This window comes from Somniosus microcephalus, chromosome 25, assembly GCF_052327205.1.
Source record: "Somniosus microcephalus isolate GS21.2 chromosome 25, FLI_Smic_1.0, whole genome shotgun sequence".
Lineage (NCBI taxonomy): Eukaryota > Metazoa > Chordata > Chondrichthyes > Squaliformes > Somniosidae > Somniosus > Somniosus microcephalus.
The window spans coordinates 47041378-47065744 of record NC_141011.1 but is presented as its reverse complement, the minus strand read 5'-3'; the positions used below and the strand labels follow the sequence as shown (position 1 = coordinate 47065744).

At 46.0% G+C, this 24367-nt stretch overlaps 1 protein-coding gene and 1 long non-coding RNA gene across 3 annotated transcripts in view; one reads left to right on the top strand and one right to left on the bottom strand.

Moving 5' to 3' along the window:
* plekhn1 (pleckstrin homology domain containing N1) overlaps positions 1-24367 on the top strand; it is a 53410-nt gene that overhangs the window by 10793 nt on the left and 18250 nt on the right. For both annotated transcript variants that reach the window (XM_085967328.1, XM_085967327.1), the window contains exons 3-11: positions 1330-1476; positions 4519-4599; positions 5733-5817; positions 8999-9138; positions 12992-13141; positions 18378-18458; positions 20605-20683; positions 21673-21827; positions 23383-23622. In XM_085967328.1, coding sequence (XP_085823454.1) covers positions 1330-1476; positions 4519-4599; positions 5733-5817; positions 8999-9138; positions 12992-13141; positions 18378-18458; positions 20605-20683; positions 21673-21827; positions 23383-23622 — 1158 coding nt within the window. The remainder of the gene's footprint in view (positions 1-1329; positions 1477-4518; positions 4600-5732; positions 5818-8998; positions 9139-12991; positions 13142-18377; positions 18459-20604; positions 20684-21672; positions 21828-23382; positions 23623-24367) is intronic.
* Positions 5633-22384, bottom strand: LOC147100772 (uncharacterized). The gene is made up of 3 exons (XR_015073568.1): positions 21983-22384; positions 21741-21882; positions 5633-8590 (listed from the first exon to the last, which is right to left on the bottom strand). It is a non-coding gene; the product is annotated as an uncharacterized LOC147100772 (long non-coding RNA).

Sequence of the window (24367 nt, the reverse complement as noted above, 5' to 3'; positions counted from 1 at the left end):
GTTCAGTAACCTCTGCTGGAAAGTGTGCATGTGTGGGCATTGGGTGAGCACAGGCCTTGTCCTACATCCTTTAACTAGGCTCACACATGAAGGATGCCTACTTGGATGTGGTACTGGAGGGTAGTTGGCAGCTATTCAACTGCTCCCCTGCATCAGTTAGCACCTTCAGGAATGGAGGCTAGGCAATTGGAGGGACAAAAAATGGTTTCCAAAAGGAAATTCGACCCTGATATTTGCGGGGAGGCAGGGAAAGAGTGGGGGAACTGTTTCTTGTGGTGTGGAAACCTGAAAGATGGGGATTCCATTAGGTCCTTCCGAATTTAACGGATTGACCTGATCAACATATTTTGTTTCCTGACCACACCAGCCATATTGAGGGGCTGGCTGGCTGTTGGGTGGGTAGGCCTTCGGCACCAGGCCGCAGCTGGGGAATACAGAGGAGGGAGGGAGGCTGAAGAGATTGGAGGCAGGGGGGGGGGGGGGGCGGTGGGAGATCAGAGGTCAGATGAGTGGGGAAAGGAGGGAAGGGTGGCGGGGAGATCAGAGGCTGGGGGGGCGGGGAGGGAGATTGGGGGTGGGGAGATCGGAAAGGCCAGGGGTGGGTGGGGGAGACTTGCTCAAGTGGGGTTCCAATCTCGTGGGTGGGGGGAGGATGGCGGGGAGATCAGAGGCTGGGGGTGGGTGATTGGGGGTGGGGAGATCGGAAAGGCCAGGGGTGGGGGGACGATGTTGCTCAAGTGGGGTTCCAATCTCGTGGGTGGGTGGGGGGGTCCGGCCGTTCACAGGAGCAGTTTACAGGTAAGCTTGGGGTGCCAGGGGGAAGCACTCTTGCTCCTCCTGGCCCACAAGCAGTGCTGGAATGGCACTTACCGGCTGGATCCAGCAGTCCTCGCCTCCCTTTAGCTGCCGGGTTTCCCGAGGCCCGGAAAACCCGGCTGACCAGAGTTGAACCTAAAAAATGGAGAAAGAATCTGAGGCAAGCAGCCTCAATAAAATATATAAATGAGGGTCCTGCCTCCTGGGAGCGGGTTGGTTGCCCATCCCCCCCCATCCTGCCTCCTTTAAAACCGGAGGAGGGCCATGATATTGAATGCTGGAGCAGGCTCGAGGGGCCATATGGTCTACTCCTTCTCCTAGTTCTTATGTAGGGCCGGGTTCAAGGTGGGTTGGGTTCGGGTTTGAGATTTTCAACTTTTTAACATCCCACCCGACCCAAACCCACCCATTTTTTGGGAGTTAAAATTCCCTCCAATGTGTCTTTAATTTGTGATTAATCCCCAGTGCTGACTGCATGAAAAATCAGGACTCCCTTTTATATATTTCAATTAGGAAGCAAAGCAAGATGATAAAGAGGATATAAAAAACAGACTACTCTACAAACTCATCATGGAATGGGATCAAAGTGGGATGAAACTGGAAGATCTGGGGGAAATGATTCATTGCTCCAAGGTTAAAATCAGCCGTCAGCCCTGCAAGGTAAGGAATTCCATAACTACTTGGAGTTTAGATGTTCTTCACAGGACTGATTTCACCAATGCGCAGTAGTATCGATAGAGCCTCATCACTGGGTGTGCCCATTGGGAAATCAGGGGTGGGTGCAGATCAAACCATTTTCCTACTGTTCTCACTTTGGTGAGCAGAAAAAGATACTCTGAGTAAAAAGAAAGAAACACTTGCATTTATATAGCGCCTTTCACGACCACTGGACGTCTCCAAGCGCTTTACAGCCAATGGAGTACTTTTGAACTGTGGTCACTGTTGTAATGTGGGAAACGGGCCAGCCAATTTGTGCACAGCAAGCTCCCACAAACAACAATGTGATAATGACCAGATAATCTGTTTTAGTGATGTTGGTTGAGGGATAAATACTGGCCAGGACACCTGCTCTTCTTTGAAATAGTGCCATGGGACCTTTTATGTCCACCTGAGAGAGCAGACAGGGCTTCGGTTTAACGTCTCATCCAAAAGACGGCACCTTCGACAGTGCAGCACTCCCTCAGCATTGCACTGGAGTGTCAGCCTAGCTTTATGTGCTCAAGCCCCTGGAGTGGGACTTGAACCCACAACCTTCTGACTCAGAGGCAAGTGTGCGACCACTGAGCCACAGCTGACACAGTAAGGCACAGAATCCCTGCCCTGTTACTTTGCCAGTTTGACGCGGTTGGTAGCATTCTTTCCCGGCTTAGAAAATTGTGGCTTCAAACCCCACTCCAGGATTTAGGAACATAGGAATTGCTCGACAAAAAAAGACTAAGGTCCATCTAGCTCGCCTTCTACCATCCTGGTAGTCTCGTGATACAATGATAATGGAGTTGTTGACACATCATAGCAATCAATCTCTAGCAATTAGTCTACAACAGGCCCAGACATGAGGTGAGGGAAGCTCCAGTGGTGGAGAAGTTTAGGAACCATCGGTCCAAAGTCACCTTTTGCTCCAAGCACGCTACACTGACCCCGTTATATCTCAAATTATTCATACACCGTATCCCAAAATGTTGTTATTTTCTGATTGAGTGTGTAACTAGACTGCCACTTCAGTGGAGTGCTGAGGACCTGTTCCGATGCTTAAATAGATGTTGAAAATCTCACATCACTATGTGAAAAAGAGCAGAGAGTCGTCTACGGCAACATTTGTCCCTTATTTCCCTCCAAAAAGATGAACTGGTTAATCCTGAGCAGAAAATGGCTGCTGCATTTACCCATGTAACCACACAATGTAATTTGTTCTATGTGAAATGCTTTAGGATGGTGCTGAGAGATGTCACAAGGTTTACATTTTCAAAATCGTTGGCCTTTTGTAAAGGTCAATAACAACAACTTGCATTTATATAGCACCTTTAACGTAGTAAAATGTCCCAAGGTGTTTCACAGGAGCGTTAGAAAACGAAATTTGAAACCGAGTCACATAAGGAGATAGTAGGGCAGCTGACCAAAAGCTTCGTCAAAGAGGTAGGCTTTAAGGAGCGTCTTAAAGGATAGAGAGGCGGAGATTTCGGGAAGGGAATTCGAGTGCCTCGGGCCCAGGCAGCTGAAGGAACGGCCACCAGTGGTGGAGCGATTGAAATCATGGATGTGCAAAAATCCAGAATTGAAATACTGCAGCGATCTCGGAGGGTTGTAGGGCTGAAGGAGGTTACAGAGATTGGCGGGGTGGGGGGGGGTGCAGTGTGAGGCTATGGAGGGGTTTGAAAACAAGGATGATAATTTTAAAATCGAGGCGTTGCCGAACCGGCGCCAATGCAGGTCAGCGAGCACAGGGGGTGATGAGTGAACGGGACTTGATGTGAGTTAGGACATGGGGCAGCGAGCACAGGGGGGTGATGAGTGAACGGGACTTGGTGCGGGTTAGGACACGGGCAGCGAGCACAGGGGGTGATGGGCGAACGGGACTTGGTGCGGGTTAGGACACGGGCAGCGAGCACAGGGGGTGATGGGCGAACGGGACTTGGTGCGGGGTAGGACACGGGCAGCCGAGTTTTGTATGAGTTCAAGATAATGGAGGGTGGACGATGGGAGGTAACGAAAAGTCTGGAGATCCAACTGCACAAGACATGTTTGTTTGTTTCTCCAGCTGAAACTTGGCTGCTCGCCAGAATTTCCACCCCCGCCTTCCTCCCTGCGGTATCTGGCAATAAATAAAGAGCACAACCAGATGAAAACAGAAATACCCTAATGTGTTGACGATCGCTGGTCGTGTTGCTGCAGCAAAATAAATATTTGCTGCCAGCAGTAAGACCTGAGTAACCAGCTACTGGCGGGGGCCTGGAATCCATCCATTAACAAGGGTACGGTAGCAGGGGATTATGCTACTGGACTAGTAATCCAGAGACGTGAGTTCAAAGTTCCCCACGGCAGCTGTGAGAATTTAAATTCAGTTAATTCAATAAATTTGGAATTCAAAAGCTAGTGACAATAATGGTGACCATGAAACTACTGGATTGTTGTAAAAACCCAACTGGTTCACTAATGTCCTTTTTAGGGCAGGAAATCTGCAGTCCTTGCCCGGTCTGGCCTATATTGGCTACAAAACCACAGCAATGTGGTTGACTCTTAACTGCCTAGCAAGCCACTCAGTCGTACCAAACCACTACGACAAAGTCGGCACCGTGGGACTACCCTCACCACAAGGACTGCAGCGGTTCAAGAAGGCGGCTCACCACCACCTTCTCAAGGGCAACTAGGGATGGGCAATAAATGCTGGCCTTGCCAGCGACGCCCACATCCCGTGAACAAATAAATAAATAAAAACATACAGGGAATGCCTGGCTGCCCTCTATAATTAATGATCCAATAGCAAAATTGAGGGAATGGGTAAGTTTAGAACGTGTGATTTTTTTTTAAGAGTGGGATTTCGTTAGCCCATTAATTCCAGAGAAATGCATTGTCTCGCTTTCTGTTAAAAGGTGCATCTAACCACAGTCCGTTGTGTCTGTTCATGTGTATCAAAATTTACTCACTGCTTATGTTTTGATATAACCCTGAACTATTAATAAAGGAATCTTGTGTCTCTTATTGTAGGATATAAATGACAGAGTTTTGGTGCTATTCCAAAACCACCTGCTTATTCTCTCTGATGATATCCATGGCTTCACTTACCAGGTAACTCTAACTGTAACTTAAACTCCTCATCCTGCAGAACTAGAGCATGGACGCATCCTGTGGGCATTGAGTTATACAGCACCTGTCACGACCTCAGGACGTCCCAAAGCGCTTTACAGCCAATGAAGTACTTTTTGTAGTGTAGTCACTGTTGTAATGAGAGAAACGCAGCTGCCAATTTGTGCACAGCAAGCTCCCACAAACAGCAATGTGATAATGACCGGATAATCTGTTTTTTAGTGATGCTGATTGAGGGATAAATATTGGCCGGGACACCGGGGCTAACTCCCCTGCTCTTCTTCGAAATAGTGCCGTGGGATCTTTTACGTCCGCCTGAGAGGGCAGACCGGGCCTCGGTTTAACGTCTCATCCGAAAGACGGCACCTCCAACAGTGCAGCACTCCCTCAGCACCGCACTGGGAGTGTCAGCCTAGATTTTTGTGCTCAATTCCCTGCATGTCTTTATAATCCTGATATTTTCATTTCACTGGATTATAATTTCATTTTCATTGGGATTTAATTTCCATTCATCCATCGAATCGGCTACTGTTCCCAAAGATAAGAACATACAGGAGAGGCGAGATCTCCTAGTGGTCCATTCAAAAGTTCAAAGTTCAAAAGTACCATTGCCCCTTAGTCACTCCTCCTTCTTCCAAATATCCCTCTTGAATTTCCTGACACTACGAAAAGGCGGGGGGGAGAATTTCCACTACAACGCTCCTGTTGCACGCTGGGAGCACACATCAATAAACTGTTCACCCTCACGGTCCATGATTCATTCTTTTTAATGGAGGTAAAATCGTGGGCTCGGGATGTGTGATTTTCCAATATGTGCACTGAAATGGAAATAAATCTCCCTGATTCCACCCCCCCCCCCCCACTTGGTCTCGCTGGCCACCCTGTCTCTCATATTCATCATCCTGAAGGTATAGACCGTGATATTGTCCTGTGTGATATTACTGAAAAATGTAAATAGTGGACATAAGAAATTTCAAACGAGCGTGCTCAGCTTTTGTACACCAATACTGCAGAGTGTCATTTCATGGTGGAAGGGCCTTTAATTATGAATGGGGTAACCACAAACACAGCGGTATGCAATACATGTAATCCCATCTCCTGCTTTCTGTGTATAGGGCATGCTCCCCTTGGCAGGGATTACGGTGCATAACATGGAAAACACCAGCAGTTCAGAGCAGAGCCATGCATTTCAAATTACAGGTATGTAGCAAACAATTTAGGTGCTAAATGATCCGGTTAAAATGACATTTCTGTTTAATTATCTTTTACAACCAAAAATCCTTTAATATTGAAGTGCAGATCCATTCATTGAAGATCATAATCATCACTAGATTTATGTGCCAAGTTTCTGTTTAATGAGCAATTGGATTCTTTGCCAGTGCTGTGCTTAATCTTCCCTTTCTGAATTTCTGCTCGCTGAACATTTTTTTTTTTTCCTTTTTCATCCTTCCTCTCACCCCCTTCCCCCTCCCTTTTTGTTATGTTGATTGAGGGATAAATATTGGCCAGGACACTGGGGAGAACTCCGCTGCTTTTCTTCAAAATAGTGCCCGGGGATCTTTTACGTCCACCTGAGAGAGCAGACGGGGCCTCGGTTTAACGTCTCATCCAAAAGTCGCCACCTCCGACAGTGCAGCACTCCCTCAGCACTGCACTGGAGTGTCAGCCTAGATATTTGTGCTCAAATCTCTGGAGTGGGAATTGAACCAAGTGGGACATGAACCCACAACCTTCTGACTCAGAGGCAAGTAGTGCTACCTACTGAGCCACAGCTAACACTGTAGACTTGGCTGTCATGATTATATCGGTGCTGTGAAAAGTATTAAAAAAAATTGAGGATTAAAAAAATGTCAAGAATCATACGATCTCCCAGGATGGTCTGATGTTCGTGACGTTCCCATTTGATGTCGTAACTGGCTTCACTGCTGTCAGTAGCTCTGATGTACTTTGAAGGGGCTATTTTGGTTAATGCAAAATTAAATGAAAAAATAATGCATTGCCTTTTAACAGGATAATTATAGACTGTTTGAGCCAAACAGTCTGCATTTTTATGTCAAATTCTTATGCGCAATGTACACTAACTGTGTCAGATCTGGTAATCAAGTAGAAGTTGTCAGTCCATATACTTGCCATGATTACATCAAAATCATTACTCCTTCGGTGAGTGTCTCATGATGTATCAAGTACACCGAGCATCATGTGTTGGAGTTGGCCATGACAGACTTTGCCAATGATCGGAAAATAGACAACAACAGAAACACTCAGCCGGTCACACAGCATCCGCTGAGTGTTTCCAGCATTTTCTGTTGTTATTTCAGATTTCCAGCATCCGCAGTATTGTGCTATTGTGTTGGGACATAGATCCTGGGTGGGTATGCTAACTTTAAAAGACGTGACACCTGGAAGGGATTTGAGGCTGGGATCTCATTCCAGGTTTCGGATGACAGTTCTAAACCACGAGCTCTGCCCTTCCTGTTTACGGTGTCGTTTGGGTGCCTCAATGAGATTTGTGTCTTGTAATCTGCCATGGGATCCATTAACCTGTAGATCAGATACTTCTAGCTGTTCAGTAACTCACAGCAGTCTATCAGTAATTAACTGGACCAGCCACATAAATACTGTGGCAACAAGAGCAGGTCAGAGGCTGGGGATTCTGTGGCGAGTGTCTCACCTTCTGACTCCCCAAAAGCCTTTCCACCATGCACAAGTAAGGAGTGAGATGGAATATTCTCCACTTGCCTGGATGAGTGCAGCTCCAACAACACTCAAGAAGCTCGACACCATCCAGCACAAAGCAGCCCGCTTGATTGGCACCCCATCCACCACCTTAAACATTCACTCCCTCCACCACCGGTGTACCGTGGCTGCAGTGTGTACCATCTACAAGATGTACTGCAGCAACTCGCCAAGGCTTCTTCAACAACACCTCCCAAACCCGTGACCTCTTCCACCTTAAAAGACATGGGCAGCAGGTCTCCTCCAAGTCACAAACCACCCTGACTTGGAAATATATCGACGTTCCTTCATCGTCGCTGGGTCAAAATCCTGGAACTCCCTCCCTAACAGCACTGTGGGATACCATCACCACACGGACTGCAGCGGTTCAAGAAGGCACCTTCTCGAGGGCAACTAGGGATGGGCAATAAATGCTGGCCTTGCCAGCGACGCCCACATCCCAAAAATGAATTAAAAAAAACCTCTTTGTTGACCACAAACACACTGCAAAAAGTATGGCAAGATTTTTGCTTATTCAAAGCAGATACTGCGAATTAAGAGTCCAGCTATATACCAAACATGGGTCTCGGAACAGCACCATGAGTGCACAATTCACACCCATAGAAGTTTATAGAACAGAAGGAGGTCATTTGGCCTGTTGTGTCTGTGCCAGCTTTTTGCTAGAGCAATCCAAAATTAATGTCACTGCCCCGTTCTCTCCACATAGCTCTGCGTTTTCTCTGCCTCAATTATTTATCTACTTTTCTCTCAAAAGATGCCCTAGTCTCTGCCTCAATCACTCCCCATGGCAAAATATTCCATGTTCCAACAACTCCCCTTGTCCAAAAAATTAGCCTAGCCTCTCTCCTCACTCTCATGGTCGGGAGACCAGAGTTATACTGCCTGCTCCCGTGACACTCTCATGCCCAGGGATAAGAAAGCATTCACAAGGCAGCACTTACACTCTTCCAATTTAATGTTAGGTGGGAGTGTCGGCTCTCTGCTGATATTAAAAAGATTCAAAATTCAGTTCCCAGGCAATCCTGTGTTTAGAACTTGGCTATGAATGAGACTGTAGTTATACCGCATCCAGTGTATAACCCAAGCAGTGTGGATATACCTCCTGGAGATGGTCTCACACCTCCTTCCTTGTAGTGACTCCCACGTTTTTATTATTTCATTCCAAAACTGCTTTGGATCAATGCAAAAGTGAGAGTATAAATGGTCCATCAAAAATCTTGTGCAGTTCTACGCCTTTCTATGAAAGACAGACAAAATAATTCAGTTCAAGAAAAGGGCCGTGCATATCAATAACAACAATAGAGCGCCTTTAACATAATAAAACGTCCCAAGGCACTTCGCAGGAGCGTTATCAGACAAAATTTGACACCGAGCCACATAAGGAGATATTCGGACAAAAAAACTCGGTCAAAGAGGTAGGTTTTAAGGAACGCCTTAAAGGAGGAGAGAGAGGTGGGGAGGCGGAGAGGTTTAGGCAGGGAATTCCAGAGATTGGGGCCCAGACGGCTGAAGGCACGGCCACCAATGGTGGAGCGATTAAAATCGGGGATGGGCAAGAGGCCAGAATTAGAGGAGCGCAGTGATCTCCAAGGGTTTTAGGATTACTGAGATTGCCAATGCAACCTTTTGCTTATTACGTCTGCAGGTCCACTGTTGCATCCCTTTACGGTTTACTGTTCGACGGAGGAGGAGGTAAAGGAGTGGCTCCATTATCTCAACAAGCAAAGACAAGTGAACAGCAAGACTGTAGATATACCTCAAGTGCAAACATGCAGAGAGCTCAATGTAAGTTTACTTGCGACTACCTTGTTACAAACATATGAGCTATATTTTCTTCTGGGGCTTACAGTGAGTGATACAGTGGATGTGAGTAAAAAGGAGAAAGAGCCACAATGGACCTGCTGACCATTAATCTGATTGCTCCCCTGCTACAATGTGTTAAACAGAGATGAGCTTGGACTGAGTCTCGTGTCTCTTCTTCAGCTGGCTGCAGATGAAGAATGACGAGGGCTGTTGCTTTGCTGATCTCCGCACTTTGCTCGGGAGGTTTGCCAGGAGCTCGGGGCAGCGGGCATTCTCAAGTCATTCAGGAAAGCACCAGCCCCTCGCCTCCCTCTCGCTCTCACTCTGCCACAAGCTGAAGTTTGAGGGGGGTTCAGTTTAGAGGGCGGACATTGGGGCTCTGGCAAGACGCTGACAGTAGAGTAAGATCACGAGGGGCGGCCATTCCCACACAGGAGCCGTGTTGCGGATAAGCGCTGACGCTATTTAACTTATGACGCCAATATTTTATCGCAGATCGTACTCCCCATTTTGAGTTCAGCTGCCAAAACTCCAAACAAAACAGGAGCTTTCAGGAGAAAGATATCCATGTGCGAGTGTGCGCGAAGGGGTCAAGTGGCACGTATGCTGGGCCCTGAGGTGTAGCGTGTCTTTGAATTGGGAAACCTGAGCCCTTCTAGACCTATGGCTTCCTTTTCACAAAGACTGGTCCCTAGGGGTAACTCTGCGTTATCTGTTTTTTTGTGGAGCCCTTAAGCACAAGTACTGGGCCTTCACAGCTAGGATTACAGAACTTTCCACCAGTTATCCTGGTTAAATGATTAGTTAGCTGCTTGAGAGGAGCTTTATTTATAGGTGCGCCAGCATTGGACGATCTTCTTTCATTGTCGCTGTTGAACTTGGGATTTGTGAAATTGTAAAGATGTCATTTATGCAGATTTTGGTACAGTAATACTTTGCTGTAACTGATCCTAAGTTCGACCTGCAGCTAGCATGCTGGGATACATGAATATGCCTTTCCTGTTGTCAAGGTTCAACAGGCCACATAAGCCGTAACAAGCCCATCTAACATGCCCCTTAAGGTTTAATGTTAGAATATCGGGGTTACTACAGGGAAGAAAGGAGCAGCTCGTCAGTGTCAACTTGCTCAGTTGATAATATTCAGAAGGCAGCGACTGCTGCCAACGAAGTTGAGATAGTTGCACAGGCGCGGTTTCCGTGATTTTTGATTGTTCGCTTCGCAAATCACGGGCTTTGTGTGGCGGGGGGGCGGGGGGGGAGCGGGAAGCCAGGAAAGGAGCGAGCTCTGTAGGGGGAGAAAAAGCCGGGAACATCATCCATATCAGCTTCCAGATTAATGTGTAGAATGCTTCTGTGCCGCTTCCGGTCATTGGCAGCAGTCACTCCGTATTCGGAATCAAAAGGTTATGCATTCAAATCCCACTCCAGAACAGTGCAAGACTGAGGGGCTGCTGCATTGTCAGAGATGCTGTCCTTTGAATGAGATGTTAAACTGCGACCCCATCTGTTTATATAGGTGCACGTTAGAATGTCTTTTTCTCATCTGACTTTTCTTAATATTATGTGACGCAAAAGGAAAATTAATGCCTTCAATAAAACGTTTGACAAATTTTAAACCATCACTGTCTCCTTGTTAGCCTTTTATAGGTTGCTTTGAAGATTATCATTGCAATAGCGAATATAGCAGAAATCAAAATGTTGTGCGGTCAAAACCCACTCCAGAACTTGAGTACATAATCCAGTGCAAAACTGAGGGAGTGCTGCAGTGTCAGAGGTGCTGTCCTTTAAATGAGATGTTAAACTGCGACCACCCCACCCCTTGTAACCATGAACTAAAAAGCACCTGATCGCAATGAATTATTTTGTGTGTGAATGCATTAGTCATTTTTTGCAGGTCCCACAAATAGCGATGGGATGTGTGGTGATGGTGGAGGGAGCTTCCTGCTCTTCTTCAAATAGTACCATGGAATCTTTTGGATCTGTTAACATATAAATAGATGGGGGTCACAGTTTTAACATCTCATTTAAAGGACAGCACCTTGGACACTGCAGCACCCCTTCAGTTTTGCACTAGAATGTCCTCCTGGGTTATGTATGCAGGTTCTGGAGTGGGGTTTGAACGCACAACATTTTGATCCTGAATATTACCAACTGACTAGCTTGGGGCCTAGGCAACAGAAGGCACGGCCACCAATGGTTGAGCGATTAAAATCAGGAATGCTCAGGAGGGCAGAATTAGAGGAGCACAGATATCTCGGGTGGGCGCGTGGTTTAAGGAGATTACAGAGATAGGGAGGGGCAAGGCCATGGAGGGATTTTGAAAACAAGGATGAGAATTTTTAAATTGCGGCATTGCTTAACCGGGAGCCAATGTAGGTCAGTGAGCACAGGGGGTAATGGGTGAACAGGACTTGGTGCGAGTTAGGACACGGGCAGCTGGGTTTTGTATGACCGCAAGTTTACGTAGGGTAGAATGTGGGAGGCCAGCCAGGAGTGCATTGGAATAGTCAAGTCTAGAGGTTACAAAGGCATGGATGAGGGTTTCAGCAGCTAAAGAGTTGAGGCAGCGGCGGAGACGGGCGATGTTACAGAGGTGGAAATAAGCGGTCTTAGTTATGCCGCATTAGTAACCCCATTATCCTTACATTAAACCTTAAGAAGGGACATATTAGACGGGCTTGTTATGTGACTCAACTCATTGCTAAATGTTAGCAGATCATTGAATCAGTTACACATTAACCATGAAGTTTATGCTATCTACAGACTGGTACAAGAATCTGACAGATACCAAAGGCTGACAAATAAGGTTACAACCGATTGTTTATCCATGTTGTATGTTATCTCAACTATTGTTCATGTGGTTCATTGTGTCATTTGAACCATTCAATTCAGAAGTAGTTCCTTCCTATCGCTCTATAGAGCTGAGTCTCTTATTTTCGACATTGTTTATATATTTTATCTACTTTTGGTTGAAGACCCCTCTCTGTCAGGATGGCAGTAAGATGCCACAGTTGCCCTCGGTGTCCCTGCAGTGAGAATGGGCAATTTCCTGCTGCTGATCACTATGCCGGACATGCACCTAAATGCATGGGCAGCGATGCCCACTTTGATCAACTGGCTTGCTGATGCTCACGGTCTAGGTGCCCAGGTGAAAAATGGCCATTTGGGTGAGACACCGGAGGCTGACCTGTGGGACAACTAAGACCTACACGTAGGGGTGATCTTAACGATTCGGCGCTCCCTACGCAGACCTTTGAGTGACAGGGACGCATATTGGGCACAGAGGTTGGTGTGCTCGATTTGCAGCCCGCACAATTTTTCTGTCCATTTATGTCGAGAAAATTGTACAGCTGGCAAAGTGGACACGCCAGCCTTTGCACCCAAATCCCCAATATGTGCCCCCGTCACACACAGCTCTGACCCAGAGGCGCTAAAATAGTAATTGATGTAAAAAGACTACTGAGAGCTTGGTTTGAGTATAAAACAAGGCTTTAATCAACTGTTTCACAACCATAAGTTTCTAGTTACATCACTAGTTCCTGGTTACAGAAACATCCTGAGCAAGCTGGGCCCACGCCCGAGTATTTATACTCCTTGGACGGCGCCACCAGCTGGCCGCCCAGTGTTACTTCATGAGTCATGATAAGATTCATGACCGTAATCTTTACCCCCACATTCTAAGGATTTTGTTTCCTGAGGGGAGGATTTTGCCGCCTTGCGCGGGAGTTTTGGACTAGCAATCATTGTACTTGTACCGTGGTTACTGAGGAGGCACGGCTCATTATATCAAAGCCAACAATTGCGCATCAGTTAATCGCCGTTTTATTTTACACAGCGCAACTCCCTGGGACAACGCACTAAAAATGTAGATTTGAGGACTTTAATTCTGAACCAACCAATCCATGGCAGCGTAAGGAGTCGCATCAGTTCGCTGGGCAGCATCATCTGGATATCGGAGGCTAAGTTACAGCATTTACCCTTTCAGGTATTGAGACCCAAATTAGCTATAGCATCTTAAGGGCAGGGTCGTCAACTCTGGACATATTCCTGGCGGTTTCGTCACATGACCTCCCACCTCCAACCACCCCGCCCAGTCAACGAGCTTAATCTTTAACTCCTGGAGACTCTAGGCCAATTCCAGAGAATTGGCACCACCCAAAGTCACTATAATGGACCCATCTTATTCTTGCTGTGGAGCAGAGTGGCGAGCCTTGCCTTGAAACTCTGACGAGGAACATTTGCTTTAATCAGCCTTTGTACTTTGACACAGTGTGACTGTTTATTCAATCTTTGTTAGCCCAACTGCCCTGATAACCAAGTGCAAAGACAATCATTTATTCAACGGGACATTCTTCCAATAAACATCCCCAGGTACACAGCAATGAATGTGCACAAACACTAGACATGCCTTTTAATATTAGCCTGTTAACCTGCCTGAATATTACATAAACAATTTTATAATGATGGCATTTATAATAATGGATAAGAAATATAAGCTTTGCACACAGTTTTATCTGGTTATCTCCCGCCCTACAGTGTTCCGAGATCTCTGTGCTCCTCCAATTCTGGCCTCCTGTGCATCCCCGATTTTCATCATTCCACCATTGACGGCCATGCCTTCAGCATTCTAGGCCCGATGCTCCGGAATTCCCTCCCTAAACCTCTCCGCCTTTCTCCCCTGTATTAAGACACTCCTTAAAACCTATCTCGTTGACCAAAATGTCCTAATATCTCCTTAAGTGGCTCGGTGTCAAATTTTGTTTGATTTACGCGCCTGTGAAGCACCTTGGGACGTTTTTCTATGTTAAAGGCGCTCTATAAATGCATGTTGTTGTTGTTGGTTGGCATAAGGGTTAGCACAATGTCCTTGTACCTTTTGAGATCTGGATTTGAAACCAGATACAAGCTTGTAGCCTGAAGGCCTCCCCTTTCTAGGTGACTGTTAATGTTTTATCTAAGATGGGCTTCAGCACCTTCAGCCCAGTTAGGCCACAAGGCAAAAGTGCCCAGTTGTGACATCAATTGGCACTAAGTTGCTAATATCACTCAAAAGTGTTAAGTATGTGTATTGTATTGAACAATTAACACAAAGACTTAAACGTATAACTCAAACAGGTCTTTACTGGTTGGAGGTAGGGACTATACATAGGTCTTTACTTCATGCCCACAGGCGGGAACTGAGGGGGATCAGTACCCACAGTACTATTTATACCCCTATGGCCAGGAGTAGTACTGCGTATCACTACGCCCAACAAGTAGTGCAGTCCTGTCCATAGGTTCAAAGTAGCACACATATTACATACACAACATTCCTCCCTTCCTAGCTTTACAGTCATCTCCCCATTTAACATAACGTAATAACATATATACATATATAACTTCAGGTTTACATAACAGAATAACATAGATACATAGATAACTTCATGTCAAAACAGATCACAGATTCAGTCTCTGCGGAAAACAGTTCACAGATTCAATCTCTGTGGTGTAGTCGGTTCACGTTGCTGGAGTGACTCATTCAATAGTCCTTCCATGGATTTAACAGTTTGAACTTCCGAACTGAATTGGCTCCGTTCGGAGGGACCACGTGTGTGATCTGGTAGAGGTGATAATGGTTCAGATGGGTCATCTTCTGTTTTTACTTTTCCTTTTCTGCTTCTTGGAGACTCTCTGGGCTCCATTGTCAGCTGCCACAGCTGCCAGCTGCATGCGCAGTTCCTCCTTCTCTTCCTCCTGTTTCCGTCGTAGAGCCAGCTTCTCCCGATGTTCCGTAGACTTTTGGTGCTCCTCCATGATTTCTGCACTTTGGGAGTCGAAGTTACAAGTTGGGCAGGACAGGACATCGTAATATTCGGTGTCGTCCTGAGCTAGACCAGTGAGAGGGTCGTCTATTTCCTCCATACCCAGCTGGACGTTAGCCAGCTCTTGTTCCAAATCCAGACATCTTTCCTGAAGAGACTTCTTCATGTGTACCTCTGCATCCAGCTTTTTCTGGGCTTTCAGCAAGTCGTTTACTAGTGACCTCATTTGTGATTTTAATACTTCAACTTCCTTTGGAGATTGATTGATCGGACTATGCAATCCCTCTACCGGAGCAGCTGTTTCAGCGGTCTGTTGTTCTACGTTGACGTGAGTCAGCGTACTTTTGGCATCCAAGGGCTGCTCTGTTGCAGTCATCTCAGTCTGTGTTGCCACCTCTGCTCTTCCAATAACCTTTGAGAGCTCCGAACCCCTTTCGTTTGAATATTGAAGTTCATGTTCAAGTTTTTCCCATTTCAGAGTCCTGTCCTTCAGCATATGCAGGAGTTGGCTGACCGTTAACTCCTCTGACATCAGACGTTTTGTGTGCTCCTGCTCCATTTTCTCCATCAGCTGCTTCTGTTGTCTTTCCAGATTCTCCAACTCTATATCAAAGAACTCTTTCGTTGCATTCAACTCTTGCTCAAAACGGCGAAGCATTTGTTCTAATTGCTGTTGTAGTTTGAAATGGAGTTGAGTTGGAGCCCGGTGTCCCTCAGAAATGGGCACATCAGTAGACTTGCCAGACTCAGAATCCACAGTTAAACTATGTTGTTGTTGCTCAGTGGAATTCTGTGCTGAAACTTTGTCTTTTGCACCTGAGTTGGGCTTACCATCATCCGTTCCAGAGTCTGGGCCGACTATCTTCACCGAGTTCTCACTCGTTATTGTTTGTAGGAAATGCCAGTCCATATTCATTTTCCTAATCCACTCCCGTCCTAGTAGTGGAGGACCTCCTTCAGATATCACATATAAGTCCATTATTTGACTGTCTTCGCCCTTGTGGACCACTGCAACCTCTATTTTCCCGATGGGGTACACTCTTTGCCCCGTGTATGTTTTCAATATAATCCCCGTATCCTGTAGGGGAATATGTTGGAATAACTTTCCGTAATCTTCCTTATTTATGACCGTCAATGCCGATCCAGTGTCCAATTCCAGTTTTACTTGGACTCCTTCTATCTGAAGAGTGACCCAAATTGTCTGGAGGTCTGCACCCTTACCAGCGTTGAGTACTCTTAAGCTAGCCAGTTCATTACAGCTTAAGCTAGCCAGTTCATTACTGCTAGCGTCTGAATCGGACTCCTGTTCGGTCACCTTGTGTACCTTTGCGTATTTTCCTTGCGGTGACTTCTTGTTGCTGGTCTTCTTCCCTGACCTGCATACTCTAGCTATATGTCCAAGCCTACCACAAGTTCTACATTCTTGGTTTTTAAACCAACACTGGTTCTGATCATGCGTTGTCTTTCCACAACGATAACATTTGCCAGAACTCACACCCAATTTGTGTGCACTGAGCTCCGGTGACCGTAGCTGCATTACTGCCGTGCCTCTCGCTGCGGCTTCGTGTGCTGCTGCCATAGTGACCGCCTTCTCAAGCGTCAGCTCATTCTCCTCGAGCAGTCGCTTTTGTGTATCCTGTTTAAATAAACCACACACAAATTTGTCTCGAAGTGCCTCTGTCAGTCCCGTTCCAAACTGACAATATTTCGCTAATTTACGCAATTCCAGCAAATATTCAGCATTGCTTTCATGCTGTAGCTGCCTTCTGTCGTAAAATTTAAATCGTTCCGCTAGCATCAGCGGCGTGGGGTTTAGATGATCTTTCAGGACAGTAACAATCTCATCGAACGTCTTATCCGCCGGTTCATCTGGTGATAACAGGTGTTTCAATTGCCCGTATGTCTTCGCACCCATTAAATTTAATAATGTTAGTGCTTTATCAGCCTCACGAATTTTATTGGCCTTACAATAATTTTTAACTCGTTCAACATATATGGCCCAATCTTCGATGTCACTATCAAAGTTGCTAATATTCCCGTGTTTAGGCATTGTAGTACTTTATCAGATTTGCAATTTCTCAGATTTTTTTTTTTTACTGTTATCCAAGATGGCGGCTTCCCGCTCTTGCCGTCGTCCTCCGCCCACAAAATGGCGGTTTTCCCGCTTCTGCCTTCTTCCCCAGCGGTTTTCCCGTGAAAAATGGCGGCTTTCCCGCGCTTCTCGCTCTCCCCGCCCACTTCAATGGCGGTTTTCCCGCGCTTCTCGTCGCTGACTTTCAGCCCGACTGCGGCTCTTATCTCCTGTGCGATCGCTGGTGCGCCGCCCGCCCGAAACGGTTCTCAGCCCTTATCACCGGTGCGATCGCTGGCCCGCTAAGCGCCTCCCGCTTGAAGCGGCTCCCGGCCTCCGGCTCACCCGCTCGGCGGCTCTTGCTCGCTCCCTCCCGGGCTCTGGCTTACCCGCTCGCGCCCTCGGTGTCTGCCGACGCTGCGCCTTCCAGCCCGAGTGCGGCCCTTATCAGGGATTTCGATCGATTGCCCTTCTACCTCCGACTTCCCCCAGCCCTGTCTTTGCAGCCAACGCTGCTTGGCTTACCCACCACCGAGGTTGAAAAAGCTGCAGGATGTCTTCTGTCCTCCCGTTTTCAGTCGTTGATGGAGGCTTCAGGGTCCTAATGCCTGTCGCTTCCAGTCGCTGGAAGCTGTCAGGATTTCTGCTGCCCTTCAGTTTTCAGTGGGGTGTTGAGGATTGGAACCTCTCTTCAACGTCCTGTCTTTGGACGAAGCCGCTGTGGAATAACTGCCGCAGGGTTCGAACCGACTCGTCGCCAGTGTTAAGTATGTGTATTGTATTGAACAATTAACACAAAGACTTAAACGTATAACTCAAACAGGTCTTTACTGGTTGGAGGTAGGGACTATACATAGGTCTTTACTTCATGCCCACAGGCGGGAACTGAGGGGGATCAGTACCCACAGTACTATTTATACCCCTATGGCCAGGAGTGGTACTGCGTATCACTACGCCCAACAAGTAGTGCAGTCCTGTCCATAGGTTCAAAGTAGCACACATATTACATACACAACAAAAAGTTACAGGATAACTCGAGTATGAAAGAGGAAGATGTCACCCTTATGCAGTAGAGGGCCCTCTTCTGAAGTTGGGGCAGACTAGAGGAACCAGCATGTGTTATATTTGACCTGGGAGTGTTTGATGCAGACACAGGGTGCCTGAAATACAAAAATATTCCATTTCTTAAATAAAAACGCAGGGGATCTAGATGAAAGGCGGGTAAATTGAGTTGAGGAACAGATCAGCCATGATCTAATTGAATTGTGGAACAGGCTCGAGGGGCTGAATGGCCTACTCCAGTTTTGATGTTCCTAATTAAACTATTTTGTGTGCAACTATCTCTGCAGGACCAACATGATCGTCTTTTGATTCTCTTCCCAACGACGATTCTCATCCTGTCTGAAGAAGACCAAACCCTACATTACAAGGTAAATGTTGCTCACAACAATTATCTCCTCAGAGTTTCCATTGTGTCGCCCGCTAAAGAGATTTTCCAGTGCTCTCTAAATATCTGCAACGTGTACAGTCATATTTACTCAGAAGATGATCTGTAAGTCATCAAACATTAAAAATGATTCATTCCTTTTTGTTTCTGTGCAGAATCCCAGTAGTTTAAAACTCTGGAACTTCTTATTTCCTTAAGTCTTCCCTTCAGCCTACAGCATGAGGGTTTTTTAAATCCAAGCTTGGCGTCAATTAATTATGGTTTCTTGACTTACTCCATCTTCTCTCTTCACGCTTTAACCTTGGTGATGTTCTGTACCTTGAACCTTGACCTTTCACCTGGGTATCTCAAGAATATATAATAGGGGATCACTGAATGATTAGTGTTGAAAGTACAATGGTGGATGTAGATGTAAATTGTGTTATATATCTCTTTAAACTCACCAAATGCACTTGGAAGTGATTCTGAAGCATTGAGATTACAGAAGAGATGAATTGCACCATATTTTAATGATGATACAAAATGCTGTAACACAACAGCGAACATTATTTTGGGTGTCAGCTGTGGTTCATTGGTAGCACTGAGTCAGAAAGTTGTGGGTTCAAGTCCCACTCCAGCAACATGAGCACAATAATCTAGGCCGGCACTCGAGTGCTGCACTGTCGGAGGTGCCGTCTTTCAGATGAGACGTTAAACCGAAGCCCCGTCTGCTCTCTCAGGTGGATGTAAAAGATCCCATGGAGAAGAACAGAGGAGTTCTCTCCATTGTCCTGGCCAATGTTTATCCTTCAACCATCATCACTAAAACAAATGATCTGGTCATTATCACACTGCTGTTTGTGGGACCTTGTGATCCCTCATTACAACTGTGACTACACTTCAACAGTACTTAATTGGTTGTAAAGCGCTTTGGGACATCCTGAGGTCATGAACAGCACTATACAAATGCAGTAGAGGGTCCTTTTCTGAAGTTGGGGAGCCAGCATGTGTTCTTTCTTATTATAAGTAGACACCACTGTCATTAGGGATCGACAGGGAAGACATTGTCGCTATTGGCATTATCCTACTTTGGCCACATCAGAGCATATTCACGTATAATGGTTGAAATCCATAACTACACAGTGAATCATAGAATCAAACAGCACAGAAGGAGGCCATTTGGCCCATCATGCCTGTGCCGGCTCTCTGAAAGCACTACCTATCGCCCTTCAAATGTTTCCTTTATAAATAGAGATCCAATTTCCTTTTGAAAGTTGCTATTGAATCTGCTTCCACTACCCTTTCAGGCAATGGTGGGAAAAGTTTTTTTTTATGTGATGCATTAGTCAAACCTGCCCTTCGATAGTCGGGGGGTGAGGGGGGGGCCTAATGCGAGCGCTGAAACTGTTATTATTTGATGCCTGGCCTAATTTTTGTTATTATTAACTTTAACAGAGAGAGCTTGGTGAAGGGCTGTTACCCATAATGCAGGAGATCACTAGGGCTGGAAAGTCTAGATGTGGTAAATGAAGAAATAGCGATTAGGCAATGCCAAGGTTTTTAATAGCCTGTAGGTTGCAGAAGTAAGAAAAGACTGAGACTGGTGAGGAGCTTCACAGTTCAGAACAAGGAGTTACATGGAAAAAGAAGAAAAATATTTATATTTGTGTTGAAAATGACAACATCATAACATTGACAGGCAGCACGGTGGCATAGTGGTTAGCACTGTTGCCTCACAGCGCCAGGGACCCGGGTTCAAATCCGGCCTCGGGCGACTGTCTGTGTGGAGTTTGCACATTCTCCCCGTGTTTGCGTGGGTTTCCTCCGGGTGCTCCGGTTTCCTCCCACAGTCCAAAGATGTGCAGGTTAGGTTGATTGGCTATGATAAATTGACCCTTAGTGTTAGGGGGATTAAATACGTGGGGATAGGGTGGGATATGTGTTGGTGTAGGGGTTACGGGGATCGGGTGGGATATGTGTCGGTGCAGGCTCGATGGGCCGAAATGGCCTCTATCTGCACTGTGGGGTTTCTGTGATTCTGTGATTGACAAAATACTGTACATTAAAAATTCTGAACATAAAGGAATATAAATGAACACACACAGCACAGGTTGTTGAATTTATTTGTTCTTTTTTGTGTTGGCTTATAGGGTGAGCTTCCACTTAACGCTATAACAGTATCTGAACAGGATGAATCTGACAGCGATTCAAATACACTCCTGATCGAAGGTGAGTGTAGTGAAAATGCCTGTCACAACAACAACTTGCATTTATATAGCACCTTTTAACGTAGTAAAACATCCCAAGGTGCTTCACAGGAGCCACTATCAAACAAAATTTGACACCGAGTCACATAAGGAGATATTAGGACAGGCGACCAAAAGCTTGGTCAAAGAGGTAGGTTTTAAGGAGCATCTTAAAGGAGGAGAGAGAAGTAGAGAGGCGAAGAGGTTTAGGGAGGGAATTCCATAGCTTAGGGCCTAGGCAGCTGAAGGCAAGGCCGACAAATGGTGGAACAAAGGAAATCGGGGATGCTCAAGAGGCCAGAATTAGAGGAGCGCAGAGATCTTGAGGGGGGTTGTAGGACTGAAGGAGGTTACAGAGCTAGGGAGGGGCGGAGCCACGGAGGGATTTGAAAACAAAGATGAGAATTCAGCACAAAGCAGATTCAAATTATCGGTTTGTAGATGTCGCAAAAAATCGGAGCATGTATCTTGTATCTTGTGTTGAGACATGGGGTGGGAGTGGGAGGGGCATGTGGTGCGGGTGGAATGTCTGGGGTTCGTGGGTGTGCGGGTGTTGAGATTTGTAAGAAGGGATGAGTGGGACAAAGGCTGTTGCTGTGATAAAAGAGGATGGAGATGGTATCAGGGTGTATTTGCTAACCATGGTTTATACGCACCCATATAATTTCCTAAGGGAAAGTAAATATTCTGATTCCCATTGAACAAACCTCCTGAATACTGATCCATCCCTTACGCTATTCAAACCTGGCTGTCTTCACAGATCGCATTCTCCACCCATTCCCCTTCCTTGGTCTCCAGCAACAGAGGGCCAACCTGCCCTGTAGGGTATTTGACAGTCCTAGTCTATACCGTGTTAGCTGAACCCATCGAACAGCCCGGTAACACGCTCCCAGGGATTGAACGTTCTATATATTGCCACAGAATAACTACTTGTTCCATGCTCACTGTTTCTAATGCGTCTTTATATTCCAGGTAAAATGATCAACCAAATCGTGGTGTCCTCTCGGAATAGGACAGCTCAGCAGAAGTTAATACATCACCTGAGCTCCGCAGGGGTCACCGTTCAGAAAGCTTCCCTGATCAATACGGGATGTGATTACAAACGCACTCCACCGTGCAGAGATCTGGTAGGTACAATTTACCATATGTACAGATCACTCCCAAACCTAACCGTGAGAAAGTCTGCAAAACATCAATAGCGGTTTAATAAAAAGTTAGCGACTTGCTTACACCCTTTGTATATAAGTTTATTTTTGCATTTTATGACATTCTTGTAAATCACCTTCTTACGTCAATGTAGTAATTGTTTGCTTGTAATTTTGCTCCATTGATATCATAGAACGTTGAGGCATTTGAATGAAATTCCTTTCTCCACTATTTTAACAGAGGCGTTAAGCCCTTTGCAATAACTGGGTTAACTCTTCAGGTATATAGCAGACAAACAAATTAAATACAAACTCCAGCACAGACACGATGGGTCAAATGGCCTCCTTCTGTGCCGTAAATATCTATGATTCTATGAAAAAGGAGAAAGAAGCAAAATGAAAGTTATTATACAATCCACTCCATTCAAAGCCATTTTGTTCAAATTAACACCGAGTTCCCACCTTGCATTGCGTGATTCAACTTACTGGATAATTCCATTTTTTCCAAGCACAGAACTGACTCAGGAGCAGACTCTATGGGCTGGATTTTGATACTGGAGGCGTGTAGGAGGCGGGACTACACCTTTCGGGGTTGTAGTCCCGCCTCCATCGAGTTGTAGCCAACCCACTCGATTTTCACTTGATTGACCTTGTTGAGCCCACCCAGCTGGCTCAGCAGGCCAATTAAGCGCCACCCGGCAACAGGTGACGTCACAGATTGAAATTTCATCTGTCAAGACCTTTTGACAGATGAAATATCAGCATTCGACAGCTGTTTGAAGCTATCAAACACTGACAATCTGTACTCCAAGTTAATTCCTTCCTCTCAGGCTGATTTAGAGATCTCTCCAGAACAGAAAGCTGAATGCTGCAACTTTTGACAGCTCGCAGCCATTCTGCTTTCTGTGCCGGTGAGATGAGGGCCTCCCGAAACCTGAAGGAAGGAAGGCTGTAAAGGTAAGTAAAGGTAAGTAAAACTTCTTTAAACACTTTTACACACACCAAACACACTTACCTCTGCACTGATGCACCCATCACTCACCTGAACACCGGACATCTTGAACCCTCCAAGTCCTTCAGCCCGACGGTCCGCCTCGCTAACTTGGCGTGGTTTGGAGCCATCGGGAATCTCACACTTCAGGAATAAAAATAGGGATTAGGCTAAAAACTGCCTGTTAACAGGCAGTTAATTGGCACTAATCCCTTCCCGCCTCGGGGAGGCGAGTCCCAGCACAGGTTGGATACCCGCCTCCTTTGAAACTGGCATGGAGGCGGGTTGGGGGTGGGATGGGTTTGTGCCCCTCTGATTTCGAGATTTTAACCCCCCACATGCCTCCAATCCCGCCTCCACGGCCCAATGAAAATCCTGCCCTAAATGTTCCGTGAGATAGTGGAGTCAATTACAGATGGGGCTGGACGTTAGTTGTGGTCCCAAAGGCAGCTTCTGACTTTACTTGTGTCTGTAATCTACCCCTAACCACCGACAAATTCTGGTATTGTTTTGTTTCTCCGTGATTAAAACATTCATTCATTTTAGTCTGCAGACAAGCGCAATTCTTCACTGGGATCACACAGGCGAAGCAACAGCCCAACGACAGTGTATGGAATATTCACGTTTCCCCAGAAGCCGATAGAAATGATTTCTGTGTCAGAAAACCTGCCCGCTCTGGTTACTGAGAATGTGACGGGACAGCTCGTCTCTCCTGATTATGCTGAACCTTACACTCCGCCCCCATTGTGGTTCCCCGCATCAGCCAAGCCTTTAAGAGTTACTTTGGTAAGTGATGTTTTATTCAATAAAATATTATGAGATTATTCTACAGTTTTGCATAAACAACGCTAAAAACTAGAAATTATCAATAAGAAAGGAAAGCAAGACTTGCCGTTACATGGCACTTTAATCACCTCCCTCAGAAACATACTAAAGTGCTTCACATGCAGTGAACTACTTTGAAGTTCATTGACTGTTGTTATGTACGCAAACATGGCAGCCAACTTGCACATAGCAAGATCCACAAGCAGCAGTGAAATCAATGGCCAGTTAATCTGTTTTGATAGTGTTGGTTGAGGGAGGAATGTTGGCCAAGGTACTGGGAGAACTCCCTGCTCTTCTTCAAATAGTGTCATGGGACGTTTAACGTCTGCCTGAACCACAGGTACAAGCAGACCTGGCCTTGGCTAAACATCTCACCCAAGGGCTGGCATCTCCAGCAAAGTGGATATTAGAAGGTGCTTCTTTACCCAAAGTGATAAATGTTTCTACTAATAATGCCAACCAGGGTAGTAGAACCAAGGACATTAGGGAAGTTCAATGTGCAATTGGACACTAGGCTGCAGGAGTTCTGGTACTATCGGGGTGAGCTTGACCTGTTGGTCAAATGGCTTTCTCTGACCCTTGACCTGTCTTATGTTTCTAACTGTGTGCCGGCTATCAGCTAAACTCCTCTAATGCAAAAGGACCTGTTGTACGGTGAAGTTCAATATATCGTGTGAAGACTCCACTGTACGCAGTACTCCTGCAT